Consider the following 20,083-nt stretch of genomic DNA (forward strand, 5'->3'; position numbering starts at 1 on the left):
TGTGAATAGCATAAAATTGGATTGTGAATACCCCCTAGTAGCTTATAAAGGGGGACATGTAGAACGGGATGTTCTGAATTACTTGGATATCCCAAATACATATTTGGAAAGGTTTGGTTGTCCCAAATTTGATAATTTGATAGCCACTATAAAACCTTGCAACACCCCGTGTAAACTACACGTAGAAATGTTCACCAATCATACGAGAAAGCCTATACATTTTGTATATCAAGAGGTAAACGTTTTCGCACGATGGGTACATCAACAAATAGATGTGAGTATCAAATGTTAAACTTACAATTTGTAAAATATTAACTGGATTTCTCTGTTTCAGATGATTGAATAATATATATATATATATATATTGTAACGTGGTGGAAACACGTTACAGAAATGTACATATTTTTGAGTTCTCCTCTCTCCCCCTTAGTGCCTCCCGCGCCCCCCCAGTATGCCTGCTGATGTTTGAGTGTAGTATGATGAACCTTCCGTGGAGCTACCATGTAGTTTTCCGCAGAAGGAATATTGTAATTGTCGCCCACGGAAGGAGAGTGTATGTTTTTAGGAAACGGTATGATCGGGGATTGGGCGAATGTTTGTAGGATTAGTTGTAAATAGGCTTATTCGAATTAAGAATATTTTATTTTACTTAAATTTAGTATTAAGAAGTCTCCTCTGCTCCAACATGAGCTAGAAAACTGTTGTTGTTGCTATCCTTTACTCTCCCATGCCCCAATGCTTATAATGCCCTCTCACTCTAACCTTCCTGCCGAGCGCGACTGTTTACGCGAGGCTCCTACCGTCCCCTCACCGCAAGTCCCCGCTGAGCGCCCCACCCATTCCTTTCCTCTACCGCGCCGCGCCGCTAGCGCGCCGAGCTGTGATCTCCCCTGACCGCGCCACTACCGGCCCATCGTTGCCGACCCCGCACCGCATCGCCCCGCCCGAGCAGCCACCAAGCCATGTAGCAGACGACGCCGCTGGAAGAGAGATTGAGAAACCCAGGGAACAGTGCGAATGCGGATCATAGTCAATATTACCTCTGATAATTGGCTCGATGATCGAGAGCATGCGCTGTTGCCCTGCTGATTACTAATGTCCTAGGAATTAGGAAACGGACCCGGACCCTTGGACAAACGAGGAATTAAGGATCGGGCCACTTCTGCCGGCAGTGAGGACTGCCAGATCTTTTCCTGCTATCGTACGAGTCGGTTGGACACCGCTTGCGCTTCGTGATTAGCAGACCGCACGTCGAGGACGGTGAAGTTGATTGGGTCGCCGCGGGATTAGTGAGGAGTACCGACTCCCCATTCCTGGCCCCAATCTTTGCATCGGTTTCGTGCGGAGTTCAAGAAGAGTGTCGACGCGGGAGGAAGCCGAGAGACGTCGTCGGAGCGGTTGAGTCCCTTTTCCCTGCTTTTCTCCCGGCCGTCCACCTTCCCAGTTAGTGCCCCCCTGTTGCTGTCCCGGCCAACCTCCCTTAAGTCCTCCCCCCCCTTCCTCTTTAGTGATAAGACAATTGGTGTAACGTATAATAAGTGTGCCAGAGCATCGCGGGAGGCCCCTGCTTTGAGTTAATTTTATTCGTGTTGGAATAAAGTTAGTGTTCTCGGAATGATTGTGTAGATTATTTTAACCTGGATCGATTCCACCGGTTACAATATATATATATATATATATATATATATATATATATATATATATCTATGTCAATTGAACAGTTTGGAGACTTTGCCTATATATTTAATTTTAATATATATATAGGCATAGTTTTACATTCTGAGCGTAAATATATTAACAGGATAATGTAAAATGTCTTGGTTTAATAGATATTTACAAAAAATGTAAATTTATATTAATTAAATGATATGGGGTCTTAAATTATATATCCTTATATTTCTTATAAAGTACCATAAGAACTTCATTTTAATACATATTTACGCATGGTTTCAAATTGCGCACAAAGATATATTGGTTAAATTTAACAGAATAATGTATGTTTAAAAAATATTTCCTAAAAAAATTAAGTTATAACAATCGCATGGTTTGGGTACTAATTACAAAATTCATCCATACAATTCATCTACAATATCTTCAGTATTTTTAGAAATTGAAAGATTATTTTTTTGTAAAATTTTAAACTTCAGCCAAATATTAATGCAGCGGTTCATTCGACTATAAAATATTATAGGTTTTTCAGTTATCCGTATAATCTTAATTATTTAAATTATATACCACTTACACAGATTAATCATATTGATGTTGTACATGTCCTCGCTTATATATGAAGTGAATTGTAAAGTAACATCATATGGTGAACGGATGAAGTTATTACATAACTATATTAAGATGGATATCAACAAGAAATTAAATATTCATTTTGCATAGTAAGCATAACTAATAATTTTATCCTAAAATAGGTTTTTTAGTTATCCGTTTAATCTTTATTACTTAAATTATATACCACGTACAAAGAATGATGTTATTGATGTTGCACATGTCTCCGGTTATATGTGAAGTGAATTGTAAAGTAACATCATATGTAGAGCAGATGAGATTATTAGATAACAGTTAAGATAGATACCAACAAAAAATTCTATATTCATTTTGCATTGTAAGTATCACCAATAATTTTATCCTAAAATAGGTTTTTTATTTATCCGTATAATCTTAATTACTTAAATTATATACCACGTACAAAGAATGATGTTATTGATGTTGCACATGTCTCCGGTTATATGTGAAGTGAATTGTAAAGTAACATCATATGTAGAGCAGATGAGATTATTAGAGAACTATTAAGATGAATACCAACAAAAAATTCAATATTCATTTTATATTGTAAGTACCACCAATATTTTTATCAAAAGTATAGACTTATTAGTTATGTGTATAATATTAATTGTTTAAACTATATATATACTACATAGCCAGGTTGAATTTATTGATGTTGCACATAGCCTCGCTTATATATGAAGTGAATTGTAAAATATCATCATACGTGGAACTGATGAGATTATTAGTCAACTATTATGATTCATACAAAAGAAATTAAATATTCATTTTGCATAGTAAGCATAACTAATAATTTTATCCTAAAATAGGTTTTTTAGTTATCCGTTTAATCTTTATTACTTAAATTATATACCACGTACAAAGAATGATGTTATTGATGTTGCACATGTCTCCGGTTATATGTGAAGTGAATTGTAAAGTAACATCATATGTAGAGCAGATGAGATTATTAGATAACAGTTAAGATAGATACCAACAAAAAATTCTATATTCATTTTGCATTGTAAGTATCACCAATAATTTTATCCTAAAATAGGTTTTTTATTTATCCGTATAATCTTAATTACTTAAATTATATACCACGTACAAAGAATGATGTTATTGATGTTGCACATGTCTCCGGTTATATGTGAAGTGAATTGTAAAGTAACATCATATGTAGAGCAGATGAGATTATTAGAGAACTATTAAGATGAATACCAACAAAAAATTCAATATTCATTTTATATTGTAAGTACCACCAATACTTTTATCAAAAGTATAGACTTATTAGTTATGTGTATAATATTAATTGTTTAAACTATATATATACTACATAGCCAGGTTGATTTTATTGATGTTGCACATGGCCTCGCTTATAGGTGAATTGAATTGTAAAGTATCATCATATGTAGAACTGAGATCGTTAGTGGATAACTAAGATAGATCATACAAATAAAAATTAAATACTCATTTTACATTTTAAGAAATTAACTGTGAAAGTTTATTTTCTTAAGAATTTTCATATATCAACACAAAACAAAGCAAATAGATAAACAGTTTATTACAGTATTTATTAATCATCTTAAATATATATAAATATATAAATGACGAGTGAATATATATGTTAACTAAAAAAGTGTGCAGATGCAATTGCTACTGCTGCACCACTGAATAAAACGTTTGTCGGGAAAAATTTAACTTTTAAAATTATCTCATTCTTTCGTCAATTTCATTAAATGTTCTAATGAAATTACAGTGGCTAATAAAAACGTATTTTTCATTCATTTTTCTGCAATGAAGTTTTTATTTTGTGTATTCGAGGAAATTTTTATTTCATCCTGTGAACAAATTACAAATTGCTTAACAAAGTAATAACATTTTAATATAATTTATAGTCTGTCATCTAATAAGCTAAAAATACTTATATGATTTTTATTTTATTAGAAATGAGATTCTGTGCTACATGCATAAAACTGGATGATGTTCGAATTAAAAGTAATGTATAACAATAAAAAATTACTACGATAGCTTTTAATATCTAACGTCAAAGTAGTATAAACGTTTTATCGTTAGATGTATATAGTCCTGATCCGTCATCTCAAAAGTCGGGATTAAGTAGGTATACCAACTTAAATTTTTAATAGCAATAATAGTATCGTCTAGTATATTTTTCTGAAAGTTGTATCACTGCTAATCCGTTGAGTTATAACCAGAACTTGATTGCGGAATGCAAGCACAAGCACCCTCAATAATTATTCAAAACCTGTTTCCGTTAAATGTTGAATTCCACCAACCTAGCAATGTGCAGCAATGAATCTACTTGCCGCCAGAATGTATGCATCGTCTGATCGACTTTTCATATTTAAGGTTAATAAAATATAAGTCAAGGTGATGATAGAATAAAAAATGAAGCAAATAAATCTTGCTGATGAATAGTTTGTTTTGATTTGATAGAAGCAGTGTTTCTGGTAGTATAGGTTTTATCCCATTTTGATGATTTAGAGAGTTGATAATAGGTATAGCTTTTGAAAGAATTATAACGGATAGGACATCATATAATTATACATATATGTATAATTTCAACGGTAATTTCAGATTAATATTTTATTCTATTCTCTTTGTAGTAAATTATATATTATTATGAAATTAAATGTAATTATTTTTTTGCAGATTCTTCTAAATAATACTTTCATTTACACTTATCAAAATGAAACTGAGAGGTAATATGGAGTCCTGGAAAAAATTAAAGTTATTTTCATTGATCGTTATCATCTATATTATGGCTTTAATACAAGTAAGTTGTTTGAATTTTATATTAAATATCTGATGGCTTAAACTGATGTAAAGCTAATATACATCATTAAATAATTAACTTAAAAATAAATTTGCTATTACTTCAAACAGACTAATTATATCAATCAAATGTCTGCTTTTTTAAATATTCAATATTCTCCTTTCTTAAGTGTATTTTATGATTTATACCTATACTATATCATACATTTGTGTGCCTATTATACCTTCTAATACCCCTCATTCTTATTTTTCAAACGTGATATTAAGAGAGAAAGAAAGGGAGAAAGGAAAATTTAATAAGTTTTTTATAAATAAAACTAGACGTCTCAGAGTATCTCGTTAATTTGACAAAATATTTGCAGTTGTTAAATACGTTTTTAATTTATACTGTAGTACTGTGATAATATCAAATAAACCAGATCCCACTAAGCACTTAATGACAAATATTTACCAAAAATGGGTGAATAAAACAGCTTTGAATTTAATCAAATTAGTATCTGGAATTTTCTCGTTTCCAACAATTACAAAAATTATTTAAACCTATCTATAGTTTTGTTAATAATAATGATTAAAAATAATATAAGGTTGCATTCAATTTATAAAAAGCACACACTGTCTCATATCATCTTTAATAGTCAGGTGGCACTGTTAAGACTCATCTCTTAAAATTAGTATAATTACTTCATATGTAAATACAAAAGAAATCTAATAACGACGTTTGTCAGTACAGTGTTAATTGGAAAACAAGATATGAAACTTATTAGTACATACATCAACGATAATATACATCAGATTCTATATGCTGCGTTGAATGTTTCAGCAGACACCCTAAATCCACTATTCATAAATCTGTATAGGTATTCTCCAAGCTTCAGCTCAAAGTTCATTGAAAATCTTTATTTAAATTGTGGTTTAGGGTGTGAGTCCAACCAAATCCTATAAGGTAAAATTGTACCATGTGTAGGATTGAGACTTGTCGAAAATACCTATGTTGATTGGTTAATTAACAACAAATTAGCTACCCACATGGTAATATTTTGCCTTACAGGTTTGAATGGACTCACCTTTACCACTTTTTATATCAATCATTCACTATGTTTAGCACACTGAACATTTAAATAACTGATTATAGATTCTAGGTGAGTTCACGCAGTACACTATTCGCGCCAAACACGTTAACAGTCCTAGTACGCACAGTAAATTATCTGAGTATGTAGGTAGTAAGATTGATAGAGCAATTAATTCGAATCGCGCGGTACATAAATGTACCCTCTATCAACTGATTGCTTGAAGCAAAAGTTTGACCATTCATATGATAAAATCGTAACCGCTTATTTAAATGTTGGTTAGTCCCCGTATTTTGCAAGTATAACAAAAATTTTCATAATGGTAAGAACCAAAAACAATAGCATATCTGTATACATATATATATACTGACATGTCGTTATTGCACTATACCGATACCGATAATATTCGTTAAAGTTACAGAACATATGGCCAATGATGATAGATTGCGAGATTTCCGTACCTTTACTCTGACCACCATTACCCTGTGCTGCAATAGGAATAGTAGTCAGAGTGGGGGTAGCCAATTCTCGCCATCTATTATCACTACATTTGACTACGCTGAACACATTCCATTTTTGAAAAAGTGAATATCTGATCCTCCCATATTCCCAATATCCTTTACTTTCCGCCATTGCAACACTAATACGAATTAACTTGGATTATTGCAGTACTCCATTGTTTCAACAAAGACGTCGACAATTCTAATTATACCATTTTATTCTTCACAAAGAATTAGACTTTGGTGTACTAACGGTGAAGAAATGTTTGCTTTAATTTCTACAAACTCTGGTTATGATATCAAGAAAAATATTAGTAGAAATAAATTGAAAAATATAGTGTTTAGGCATAGTAAGTATTTCTAATATATTATTAAAATTGCTTTAATAACTTTTTTTCGTCCAACAGTAATATATCAATTCGAAACGGTATACATTAAACCTTTCAGCTACCATTTTTTAATTTACAAAATGAAAATAAGAGGTTTGAAGGTAGAATGAATTTATTTTTTCAAGATTCAATCGTTCGATAATGAGATTAATAATGGTGCTTTACCAAAAAATTAATGTATTTTAAATCTTTTATCACATGATAAAATTTATAAATGCTTTATGTTTTCATGCAATAAATTGGAAAAGTTGAATCAGCCATTTGTCTAGGGGGTGACCGAAAGAATTAATAAACAAATCATGTCATTTATAATCTAAATATTTCAATAACTCTTTCAATAAAATAATTATCAGTGCATTGAATATAATAAATCTAATCACGTAATTCTGCCATGACTTAATTAAATTCTCATCTTATTGATTATTGCACATATTACTTATTATTAACTTCCTACAAGCACAAAATATTGCTTAACATTTTACATTCCATTTTAAAATATCTATAGGAGTTACAATATTTTAAGAAAGAACATAGAACATTAAATAATATTATTGGCTATAAAATTCCTGCTCTTTAAATATATGTAATTTTTTGTAAGTTATTTTAAATTCAATGATAGCTACTGTTATTACAGCCTAGATCACTAAGTACGATTAAGTTAAGATACAGCTAAAAAAAGTAGTATAGCTCCTGTTATGTAATCTTTTAGCTTGGTTTTCATTTAAATATCTTCAGAATATTCAACCTAACGAACAGATTAATCTAATAGATATTGATTAGATCTGGTTAAAATTTTAAACATGGCACTGTAGAATATAATATATCTAATGCATTTAAACTTTATAAAAATAAAATACCTGTTATCGTTTAACAAAAACATTAAAAATTTCAGATGATTATCAAATTCTTAAGGATATTCAAAGGAATCTTCATTTAAATATTCCAAATGTGATGTTGACTCGATTGGAAAAAATTAATGGTAAGACTAGCCATTCAGGTAAAATGTTAATACTGCTTTTTGTAATTATTTGTTAAGCTTCATTACACTTACTTGTGGTTAAGTTTATCCATGGTTAAATATTTACTTGCTTACATTACAAATTAAGTTATAGCTGAAAGTAACTGAATATCTTCACTTGACTAAGTTTTGTAAGACTGAATAGTGGTCATAAATAAATAATTCTTATAAAGTGAGTAGTTTCAAAGGAATTAAAAAGGGTGGTTAATTAATCTGTATTATATAAACTTATGTATCTACTTCTATAGTTTTAATAGTTTAGTATTATCTAAGTATTGTTCAACAAGAGAAAGCTATTTTTTACAAACTTAAATTGTTGGATGCATAAATTGCTTTTGATCAACAGTTATATAGGGTAATCCAGACAAAACAACTCTAACCATTTAAGTAAAGTTCTTTTTTACTTCATAACTATAAGAGATATCAATCTTTTGTGTGAGATCTTTTTATGGTGTCTTTCAATTGGCATTCATATAGGTTTAAAACCCAAAATTAATTTCTGTATTCAAAATAATACGCAAGGACGTTAAATTTAGATTCTGACTGTTTCATTTAACAAACTCTATATAAGTTAGATGATTGGTAGACTGCAACATTTAGTGTGTAGGATTTAGTTTACCTGCGTAAAACTAGTGTCTTTTATATGGTACTAAAATTCACATCAAAAAGAATTATACTTAACCCACTAATGCTGAAGGAATATAATTCTAGTAATTATTTTAAAATTTCATTTTCCCTATTAAAATAGTAGAACTTTTAGTTAAAAGTTATATATTCTAGTGATTGTGAGTAGTATGGTTTATAGCTAAATTGTAATGAACTGGCTCTTGTAACTGTCGACTGAAACTCTAGAATAACTTCAACCTTCTATTGATTATTATATATATACATATTAATATATTAAAGACTGATATATTATTTTCAGGTATTGAACAGTTCAATAATGTATTTACTATTAGAGATGAAAGTATGGATGAAAGTATTGCAAATATTAATTACCGTTCTTTTAACTATCCTGATATTATGGATTCTTCGAAAGGTAACAACAAATTTACAAAAAAGTAACACGTATATTTATTTGGAAATTTAAAACAGATTAATGTTTTAGATGAGAAATTATTAAATACTTCTAAGATTGATAATTTCCTTAATGAATGTGAGCTAACCGAAATACCTCTATTAGATAACGTCACATTATTCGAGAAAGAAGCTGTAAAGAAAACCGCGGCTTCTACTCCATTTAAACCTGCAGAATTAACAGAAAACTGTCTTTCGCAATTAATTATAACGGATAGTTTGTTAAAAGATATTACATTTATTGAAATACCTCCAACAAATAACACTACATTATTAGAAAAAGGAGATAGCGGAAATAGTTCACCGTTTACTTCGTCTAAGCCAATTATAATCGAAGATAAAATTCTTTCCTCTCAAGAACAAATTGAAGGTAAATTTCATGATTTAAGTAAATAAATTTTCAATTAATATTCATATATAAATTTCGTTACAGTAATGATACAATTGAAAGGTATATCTAATACAGCTATTAGCACTCCATGGCTTATTCCTCAGAGAAGTCCAGATGAATTGGGTGAGTACATAGGAAATACATTTTATCATAAATTTAACAATGAACTCATGGTTAGCTTCTAACTGCGCACTACTTTATGTTATTATTGCGCAGAGTATCAATTTTTCACGAGTAGAGAAACTTACGTAGGTATTGCATACAATATTTTTATCATAGTAGCCTGCAAAGTTAGAATGCGAAGCACATTTTGTTTCATATAATATGTACAAAATATATTTTGCGTATCGAAAATACTATGTGAACAGCAAATTTGAGCAGTTCTGTACTGAAAATTGGGTGTGTACAATACAAATAAAAAAGAATTCAAACCACTGTAGCTCAGAATAAAATGAGTATAACAATATTGTGAAAAATTCAGAATGAAGCATAAAACGTTTGTTTTAAAAATACATAAACCATATTATAAGTCGTACTTTTATTTAAAAGCCGCTAAAAAAAATAGAATCGTATAACTTTGCAAATAAAGGCCCTCGCTAAAAAAAATATGCACGACTGAAATTAATAGAAGTTATACATAAACAAAACTAAATCCATCTTTTAGTATATTATATGTTTTTCTTACAATGGCTCCCAACGATATTTACACGATCATGTTTCATAGAGTTATCGATAATTATACAGAAAAATAGGAGTTTTTGTCACATATGCAATATCTCATGCAAAGGAAATATTTATACTGACTTCTTTATGGAAACGTCAAAAGAATAAAAGCTATACTTTCAAGTGTATTTAGCTTGTATGCAATTGAATTTTAAAATAATTCCACATCTTAAGTAATACAAGACGTAATGCAGAGTGTAACGCATGGTTATAGTAAATATTGTAAACACAGTTTCATTGGACCGTTTTAAGTAAAATAGTCAAATAAAACTTTCATTTATCTTGCACCAGTTTTAAATCATTTTCATTTTTAATTTAGTTTATAACATTGTTCAGAATTAAAAGCGAAAGAAAGAGAAAGCACTTGCTCTTGTTACCTTTGTAATTCTCTTTCTCATTCTTGCTGCTAATGCAATGTTATAACCTAAGTAAAAATCAAATAATAGAAAAATGGTACGAGATATTAAAAATAATTTTGTATTTTTTACACAAAGCAGTTTAAAGAATTTGTGGTCAAGATATTTCTTATGAGCTAGGTTTGACCATGTTTTTTTCTTAAATCTAAATGTTGTTTCTTATTATTTCTAGTATAATTACAAAGAATACTACTGATTACGTTTAATTTTTAGGTGGAGATGAAAATAATAATGATTACGAAGTTTCTAATATGGATGGCCAGTTAAACGGGAATTCAGATATTAGCAAGCCTCAAAATGTAAAGGGAACAACGGTCGTTACTGCAATTGATAATTTGGAGGAAGTTGTAGATAATTTTGAGGAAAAATATTTGGATCATGAAAATGAGAATGATCCAGATTATGTTCCATCTGATCAAAGCATCCATTCAGACGAAAATATACAGACATCGAGGAAAGAAGCAAACGAAGAAAGCGCAGGATCACATGGCTTAAATGTGTCTTTAATGGATAGAGCAGTCGGTACTGCAATTCGTAACTCAGAAAAAGTTGTTGTTCAACATAGTAGCGACGGAACCAAAAAAAATTGTTGTTTTTATTGTAACAAATTTTATTCAAAACTTTCGAGACACTTGGAAACTGTCCACCGCGAGGAGGTAGATGTGAAACGATTTGCAGTACTTCCGAAAAACAATGTGGAGCGTAAGAAAATTATTGCTGAAATCAGAAAAAGGGGAAATTTTCTTCATAATACTACGTCATCTTTAGAAACCTGTAATTTCGTTGTTAGTCGTCGCCCAAATATTGAAATGCCGAGAACAGCGGATTATTATATACCTTGCCCAAGCTGTAAAGTATACCTAAGTAAAAAAACAGCTCATGTACATGTCAGATTATGTACTAACCGAGGTGCGCGAAAAAGTCACTCAATAAAAGTTTTAGGGCGAAGACTTGTTCCAAATGTTCACGAAAAAGCATGTTTTACATTAAAAAGTAAGGTTTTACCACCGTTACGACAAGACATTGTGACATCCGTTGTTCGGAATGATGAACTGATTGTTATATACGGTAATCATCTATGCAATAAATATAAACATTCGGCTCATCATTTTAAAATGATACGTGCACAGTTAAGATTAATAGCACGTCTATTATTAACGATGAAAGACTTAAGAGATGATATTGCAAATTTTGAAGATATTTTCAACCCCAAATTTTACGACACTTTTATAAAAGCTGTTAATATTATTGGAAGATATGACCAGACTAAAGAACTATATCTTTCTCCGAAAACGGCTGCAACTATTGGCACGTTGATATCCGATATTGGTCAGCATTGGATATCAGAGTGTATTAAATATAATAATGTTCAAAAACAAACGAATGCAGAAAATTTTTTGAAAATAAAAAAAGCTAATTACACGGCGGAAGTTAGTAAAACAGTACTTGAGTCTCAAACACAAATTCGAAGGCATAAAAAAACAGTACTTCCAAGTGTAAACGATATCAAGAAATTAACAAAATTCTTGTTAACACGAAGAAATGAAGCCCATAAAAAATTGCAAGAAAAATTCGTACTAACAGCATGGCATGCTTTAGCGGAAACAACTCTAATTACCATTCAACTTTTTAACAGACGCCGACCAGGTGAAATGGAGAGAATTTTATTGGACGATTTTAATAACTATCAGCGAATTAGTAAGAATGAAAATCCAGAGGAGTATGCCTCTTTAAGTAAAAGAGGACGAGAGGTTGCAAAGCGGTATGTACGTTTTCAAATTAGAGGAAAATTAGGCCGGACAGTTTCCGTTCTGCTAGACAACGGCATGCTTGAGAGTATTAAGATGATGTTAAAATACAGAAAAAAAGCAAGAGTTCACGAAAACAATAAATATGTATTTGGATTACCTGGTCCAGATAATCTCGTGGAAAAGCATCTAAATGCCTGTCAGTTATTGAGACGTTTTTCAAATGAATGTGGCGCTGATATGCCTGAGACATTACGCGGGACAAAACTTCGAAAACATGTAGCAACGAACTGCATAGCTTTAAACTTAAGTTCCAATGAGGTTACCGATCTTGCCGATTTCATGGGTCACCACGAAAAGATTCACTTAAAACATTATCGGCAGCCCTTGCTTTCTAAGGATATTTTGGGAATATCAAAAATTTTAGAGCATGCGCAAGGATACAACGATAGTGATTGTAGCGATGATGAAAATAATAATTTGGAGAATGAAAATGTTAATGGCGAAAACTATAATAAAAGTGACAAAAATATACAGGAAAATGAATTGTCAGGGTCGAGTGATGGTAAATTAATATTATTTAATTACTAATTTTTCATGTATTTATATATATTCAATTTTTGTATTTACAGAATCTGAATATGAGAGTCCTAATAAAAACGATACGTCTAATAAAAGAGAAAGGAAATTCAATATAGGTAAGTTAATCTATTTTTACTTAATTGATGTTTAAAGTTATAATGCTTAAAAAAGTTTATACTATTAATGTATTCCTTTCATCTAGGTCATGCAAATAATGCGAAAAAACGTCAAAGAATAATGTGGACGGAAGAAGCAAAGTCAACTGTTCTTAATGCTTTTTATGAAAATATGAAGAAAAACAATAAAACTCTGCATACGAAGGAAATACAAGCATTAATAAATTCAACACCTTGTTTAGAAAATAGAACAGTTGCTCAAGTACGTACTTGGTTACATCTCCAAAAATCCAAATTTTTTTGATTTTTTATAATTTGTTTTAAGTCTAACTGCTATAAAACCGAAAAATATAAAGGTTCTCATATTTTAACTATCGCTTTCACGTGTCTGAAAAACTATTTATCGATTAAATTTTTTTTTACTGATTTTGCAACAGTTTAATAATATATATAGTAATAGCAACATTAGGATTTTAGATATTTGAGAGCGAAAGTTGAAAATGGGAAAGCGTATCTTTATCAACATATTTCTTAATGTATACACGGCCTGAAAATATTCATAATTCCTTTAGGGGTATTGTATGTGGAATGGAAGGTACGATCGTCGAATTATTACGTGTATCTTTGTTTAATACTCTTTTGATTTAGTCAAAGTATTAGCACTAGCGAAAAAAATATAGAAGGAACCAATAAACTATGATTTTATATACGTTTGTGTGAGCAAAAGTTTTATTTTAAGGGATATCGTACAGAGATTAATTATTTTGTTTATTTTAATTGTAAACAATTTTGGCACAAATGTTTAACATTATGAATGTTTATTATAAATTTATTTATTATTAAAAAAGCGTTAATATTATATGTCAATACTCAAAAATTACTATATTAAAGCAATGTTGCAATATTTTTTGAAAAATGTATTTTTCTATTTAGTATACTAATTAAAACTGTTTTTTTCAATTATCTTATGGTTGACAAACGAAACAAAAAATCTGAAGAATTTGCAGGATTACTTTCTGATTTATTATTCTTTTTTTCATAGGGGGAAAATGTGGAAGATGTAAAAGACTGTCTTCATTGAAGTAAATTGTCGAAAAAAAATTGACAAACGTAGGGTTAGGTTATATTTTTTACCACATAGTATCTGCATAACTGGAAAAAAACTACTCAGAGAATTTGTTGTAGTTATTCACGTCGTACTGGTGTTGGATTAGATTAATTACTAAACGAAATGATATAGAGCACATAAACCTAATTCAAGAAATCTGAAACCAGAGCGAAAGCAAATTATCTTGAAACAGCTTATGCTTCCGTTTTCAGTTGCTTTAATAATAGTGTATGCAGTTTTGCTACCTAGTTTCGTCTGCCATTATGTTCAACATACTCTTGTGCACAAGGAAGCAGTGAAGAAAATATTTCCATAATTTAGTTTCAATGGTTAAAAGGGTAAATTTGGACAAAAATTATACGCAATTGCTTATTGTTTAAAGAATGTCAGTGACATAAATGCATCGTCAAAAAATTACTACGTGATTTCTAATCTAAATTTTCACTGAAATGTAAATATTAATCACATGTTCCAATATTATATCCTCGGTATTTTAAAAAATTTTCAGTACCACTTAATAATAATTTTTTGGTATTTTTGAAATCAAAAAGTAAGTAAATCTTTATAAAAATAATTTTATATTTAATATAACCAAAACGCTTTTAAACTAATAAAGTTGTATAAATTTTTGAGTACAATCAGGCATAGGCTTTAGGGAAACGGTTTATACAGGGCGTTTTTTAACTAGCGCAAAAATCGACATAGTGAAACAAACATAATTGGCGTCTATTTATGAATCACTGTGTCGATTTTTATCCGATAATTGGAAAACGCCCAAAAATATATAGTCTCTACATAACCAGTCTCCACATATTAATTTTTATAAGATTCAAATTTTATTAAATATAACAATGAAGCATGAGCATCGGTGTGACTACATTGTTACGTGTTATATCTACAGTTTATTTGACTCGTTTCCAGCTTATTCCACCCAACGTTCAATTTCTCTCTTTCTCTCTTTCTTCTTATATCATTTAAAATATGTTTTATAGATACTCTGACACCATTACCAGTGAAGAATGTCTTCGATGCCGTAAAGTTACTGCTAGCAAATAACATTAATTTTATCCACCTCCGTCTACGAGTTTGCTTCTAAACATTTAAGATGATAGTTTCGAAGATGCGTATCCAATGTGTTTTCAAACTATAGTAGCATAAGTGTTCGAGGCTTTGCTCTTTTGAAATACATGAGGTACATACTATTTAGTTCGGAGACTCATATAGTTATGAATTGTTTAGTTTGGGGACTCGTATAGTTATGAATTGCTTAGTTTGGGGACTCGTATAGTCATGAATTGTTTAGTTTGGAGACTTCTGTATTCATAAACTGTTCACTTTTGGGACAAGTGCGATATTATACAATGCGACACGCGTTATATGTATCTAACAGAATCGATAACAAAGAAATGGACTATTATTTCAGAAATATAAGATTTGAAATAAGTGTTTACACCAAAAGCTATTTAAATAAATAAGGTATGTCAGAAGAATTTATTCACTTGACCATGGATAAATTACCTTTAAGAGGACAGCATTTTTCCATTGGAACTGATTATTTATTTTGCAACAAATCTATCCATGTATGCAATGTAAAGCATATACATATAAAACAGGCGAATTTTTAAGTGGCTAAACCCGTCATCTACAGGCTAACAATAGTCATGATTTTCAAATCGCATATTCTTTTTCTTAACTTCAAGAGAGCTTTTTATGCATACGGTGTTAATATATTATTTACATTATACGCTTATTAGCTATATAGAAAGCGCCACCTGTAAATTACTGTCAGCATGATTGCCGAGTAACAAATTTCCTGGAATTATAGTTGAAAATTGTACAATGCAACGTTCATCTTAGGCATAAGCTTCTTCAAAGCTGAAAAGCTATTTTCAACCTTGACCTGCACAATAATCCTTAATGTATTCGACGAAACAGTTAACCAGTTTATTCATATACAGCTATTGTATCCTCGATTTTATAAAAATATCTTCAGATCTCGTTCCGAATATCCTTTGATATTATCCAACTGAAAGAACGAGTAAATCATTATCATAGAAACTTAAATTTAATGGATTCTAGATAATTTTAAATTTAGTAAGCTTCATCATTTTTTTAGTACAATAATCCCTGTTATGGATGCAACGTTTCATATTAATTGAAGTCTTGAAACTAATAAATTCCTTCCAAAGAATTTTCTTAAGATGTTAAATTTTATTAAATACAATACTAAAGCTTTGATTTGGGTGTTACCAGCTTAGCTATTATTGGTGTTTATAACATATTTTGTTTTCTTCGAACTTATTCTATCAACAATTTATTCTGCCTGTTCTCTCTCTCTCTCTCTTCTCTTCATTCAAATTCCATTCCATAATCTCTGTAATATTTTTATGATTTACACAAAGTGGTAATTTTATGAGAAATCCATTAATAATGTAGAATTTTTATTATGTGTATCATCCACACAGAAGTACCTGTTAATCAACAGTCATGTGTTTGATCATCTCCATATACTTCTTACATTTATGTTAAGGCGACATGAAATCCATCCTATACGTACTATTGAAATATTTCTGGCTTAAAATGGTTAGTTTAGGTACAGTGATGAAGTCTGATATACTTTTCTATGGTAATGTCCTAGTTTTGCACAATATCAAACTGAATCGTCGGTCTTTGAGTTATATAGCGTACGTCGATACTTCTCTCGATATTGTTGATATTGCATGATTTTAATCTTCCCATTCATCCTATCATATCCGCAATCTAATCATTATCCTATTTTCTGACCATTGAAATTAGTTTTGTATCCATTTAAATTAACTGCTCATATCGTATTACTTTTATATTGTACTTATATTCTGGTTTCACCATTATTAATATGTCATTCTTTGTAGGCAATTGAAACTATCTCTAACTGTAGTTTACTATATTCCTATATTTTTTCTGATTAAATATTACTTATATCTCGAATGTCCTGAATTTATTCAATTTTCGATTTTTATACGATTAAAATTACACTTCTCATAGCAAATTTCAATGCTACAATCTCTTAAATAACTTTAATACACATTAGAGGTTTATTGAGCTATTTGAAGTCTTCCAACTGATCATTTAATATAAACTATTCAATACTTCCAGGACTGTCCTCAAATTAATAAATTAATATATCTTAACACTTTAGGGACTGTCCTGAAAGTGTTAAATTAATATATTTGTATACTTCCGAGACCGTCCTCAAACTATCCAATTAATGTAGATTTTTTTAGGGACGGTCTCCGAAAACGATAAAAGTCTTTAAACTGTGTAATTCTTACCTCAAAATGTCTCCAAAATATTCAAATGACATAGATATATATATATATATATATATACAAGCTCAATATTTAAACATGAAGAAGCTAATTAATAAACTAATAACTAATTTTTTCATTATTAAAATTAGCTGCTTTACTTAAATTTGAACTTGTGTAATTTAAAAACACTTATAACACGCATACTATTACACCAATTATGTTACTTGAAATATATTGTAAATATACTCACGGACTATAACTGATTTCAGTTTCAACTTCGCAAAAGCTTTTTTAAGAGTATTGTGTCCTGCATAATTGTAGCTTGTTGCCAACTCATTAGTCATTACATATTTTAAAATACGGTTAGTCCTTAATACTACAGTCTCACCTCCTAGTGTTGATAAAAAATGAGCCTACAAGAGAATATATATATATATATAATATATAAGTATTACTTATTATATTTTATTATGGTCAAGGAAAAATTAATACTTGGTTTTTAGGATGGCTGTGACTAAAAAAAGGAATACAGCTTTTTATAACAATTCTCACTTACATCTACTCTATAATGATTTATGTACATTCTTACCACAGCAATTTGATTTTCACGAATGCTTAAAAAATGTCCAACAAATCTAAATCTCTTTCAGTCTCAAGAGGAAATATAACTGGAACATCCTTCGGAAGAAGTACACCCTCAATTTTACTACTATATAACTGTTTTACCATACTCTTAACTTCTATTACATCTTCTTGTAACTTTTTTATTTCACAGAAATTTTTTTCTACAAAATAAATATATTTATAATAGGATTAAAATATATTTTGCATAAGTAGAGGAGCTATGCGGTTCCGATGACAGGGAGTGGGGGAAGCTGTTTTGTGGTGTGGAAGGGGGATGGGTGGGGATAAGACTCTCTTAGTATGGTAGTGGTGGGGATGAGGAAGGAAAGGGTCTTATAGTGGGATCGCGTTTGGTTAGGGAGGGTGGGGGTATTTTTCACCCTATGTCACAGTTGGAAGGTCTTATAGTGGGACCGAGTTTGATTAGGTAGGGGGTATTTTTCACCCTATGTCACAGTTGGAAGGTTTTATAGTGGGACCGGGTTTGGTTAGGGAGGTGGTATTTTTCACCCTATGGTACCGTTGGTTAGTTATCCTACGGGGACCTAAGTTATCCTACGGGGCCCTAGTTGAGGGAAGGTTTTTTCACCCTTCGAAGTCGATGGTTAGTTACCTTACGTAGCCTAACTATTTCCGACTCTGCTACACAGATAAACTAGGTTGAGTTAATTGCTAGTTCCAGTAGTCACCGCTAGGTGACTGCCTTTCTTAATCTTCTTTCGCGCTAATGGTATTTTAATATTACGTAATTACACACACGGGTGAACTAGTTCAATTTAATTGATAGTACCAGTAATTGCCGCTAGGTGGCTACCGCAATCCCCCCTTTTCTCGTTAGTTAAATTGTAGATAGCTATTGTGATAAGTTGCTGATATCGTGCAAGGAATTAACTTTCCATCGAGCATGGAATTATAACTTTGCATGGCTTTAACAAAACCTATGCAGCGAATAACGAAATATCCTCTAAATGAAAGGGTATAGTTTTAATAGTCTCCCCTATTGGGGAGAATAACAATTTAACATCAATTTCAGGAATATTAATATTTTGATAGGGCAACTTATTAAGTCCTAGCTGTTACTAAACCTATGTATCTTATAAAAGAGATTGCAGTTTCAAGATTTTCTTAGTTCAACGTGCTACTTCACTATGTCGATAAATAAATTCGGATCTGGTTTCAATACCGGTAAAGTGAGAAATTATTCACACAAAATTGACAATGATACGTTAAAGTTTGATAAAAAAAGGAATGCATTTAATGCCAAGAAGAAAATAATTTCAAACTTAGAATGTGATGTTACTGATGAGACAAGTGCTGTGAATATGGCTGCTCTGTTACGTAATTCGATGACTGTACGTGATAGCTTAATGAGGGAATTGTTTGAATACAGTGAAAAGCTAACTCACTATTACCTAAAAGGTAACCGCCTTGAGGAAAAAGTTACAACTCTGCTGAAAAAAACTGATGAAATTGATGAAATTGATGAAAAAATTAATGATATTAGTGAAAGAATTAATCAATTGAATGATAAAGTCAATTATATTGAAAATAAATTGGAGCGAAAAGTTGAGGCATTACGGAAAGATATGTATGGTAGATTGAAAATTGTTGCAAATTATATCTCTAATGAGCATCAAAAAGAGGAAATCACGACTGCCAATGAGAAGAAAAGAGAAAATGATTGAAATTATGCTCTAAAGAAACTTATATTACCGCCAGTGATTGATGAGCTAGTGTAAACATAATACGTAGTGGAATAGTCATGGGAGTGAGGAGAAGAAAGAATTGGTAGAAGAGTTACATGACAGACGGAATTTATTTATATATATAAAATGAAATGTTTTTACAATTAAACTTATAATTAAACAAATATACATAAAATTTATATAAATGATAAAAACTTATAATTGATCTGATATACAAATATATAAAAAATGAAGGAAATATACATCAATTTATACAAA

The 20,083-nt window shown here is 30.6% G+C and overlaps 1 protein-coding gene across 5 annotated transcripts; it reads left to right on the forward strand.

Moving 5' to 3' along the window:
- Window positions 1-1,698: 1,698 nt before the first annotated feature.
- Window positions 1,699-13,914, forward strand: LOC136775126 (uncharacterized). 5 transcript variants are annotated; one of them, XM_066729629.1, is made up of 11 exons: window positions 1,699-4,644; window positions 4,948-5,071; window positions 6,553-6,721; window positions 6,807-6,987; window positions 7,919-8,005; window positions 8,970-9,083; window positions 9,153-9,491; window positions 9,555-9,635; window positions 10,865-12,964; window positions 13,032-13,097; window positions 13,184-13,914. In XM_066729629.1, the coding sequence occupies exons 4-11, from the start codon at window positions 6,900-6,902 to the stop codon at window positions 13,399-13,401; spliced, it is 3,093 nt and encodes a 1,030-aa protein (XP_066585726.1). In that variant the 5' UTR covers window positions 1,699-4,644; window positions 4,948-5,071; window positions 6,553-6,721; window positions 6,807-6,899; the 3' UTR covers window positions 13,402-13,914. The 5 variants fall into 5 exon arrangements, with proteins under 5 accessions (XP_066585726.1, XP_066585723.1, XP_066585722.1 ...); XM_066729626.1 differs by lacking the exon at window positions 6,553-6,721; XM_066729625.1 differs by lacking the exons at window positions 1,699-4,644; window positions 6,553-6,721 and adding an exon at window positions 4,842-4,862.
- The last annotated feature ends 6,169 nt before the right edge of the window (window positions 13,915-20,083 follow it).

The sequence above is a fragment of the Prorops nasuta genome, unplaced genomic scaffold, assembly GCF_024137725.1.
Source record: "Prorops nasuta isolate Cenicafe-Biocafe unplaced genomic scaffold, Cenicafe_Pnas_1.2 PNAS00007, whole genome shotgun sequence".
Taxonomy (NCBI): domain Eukaryota; kingdom Metazoa; phylum Arthropoda; class Insecta; order Hymenoptera; family Bethylidae; genus Prorops; species Prorops nasuta.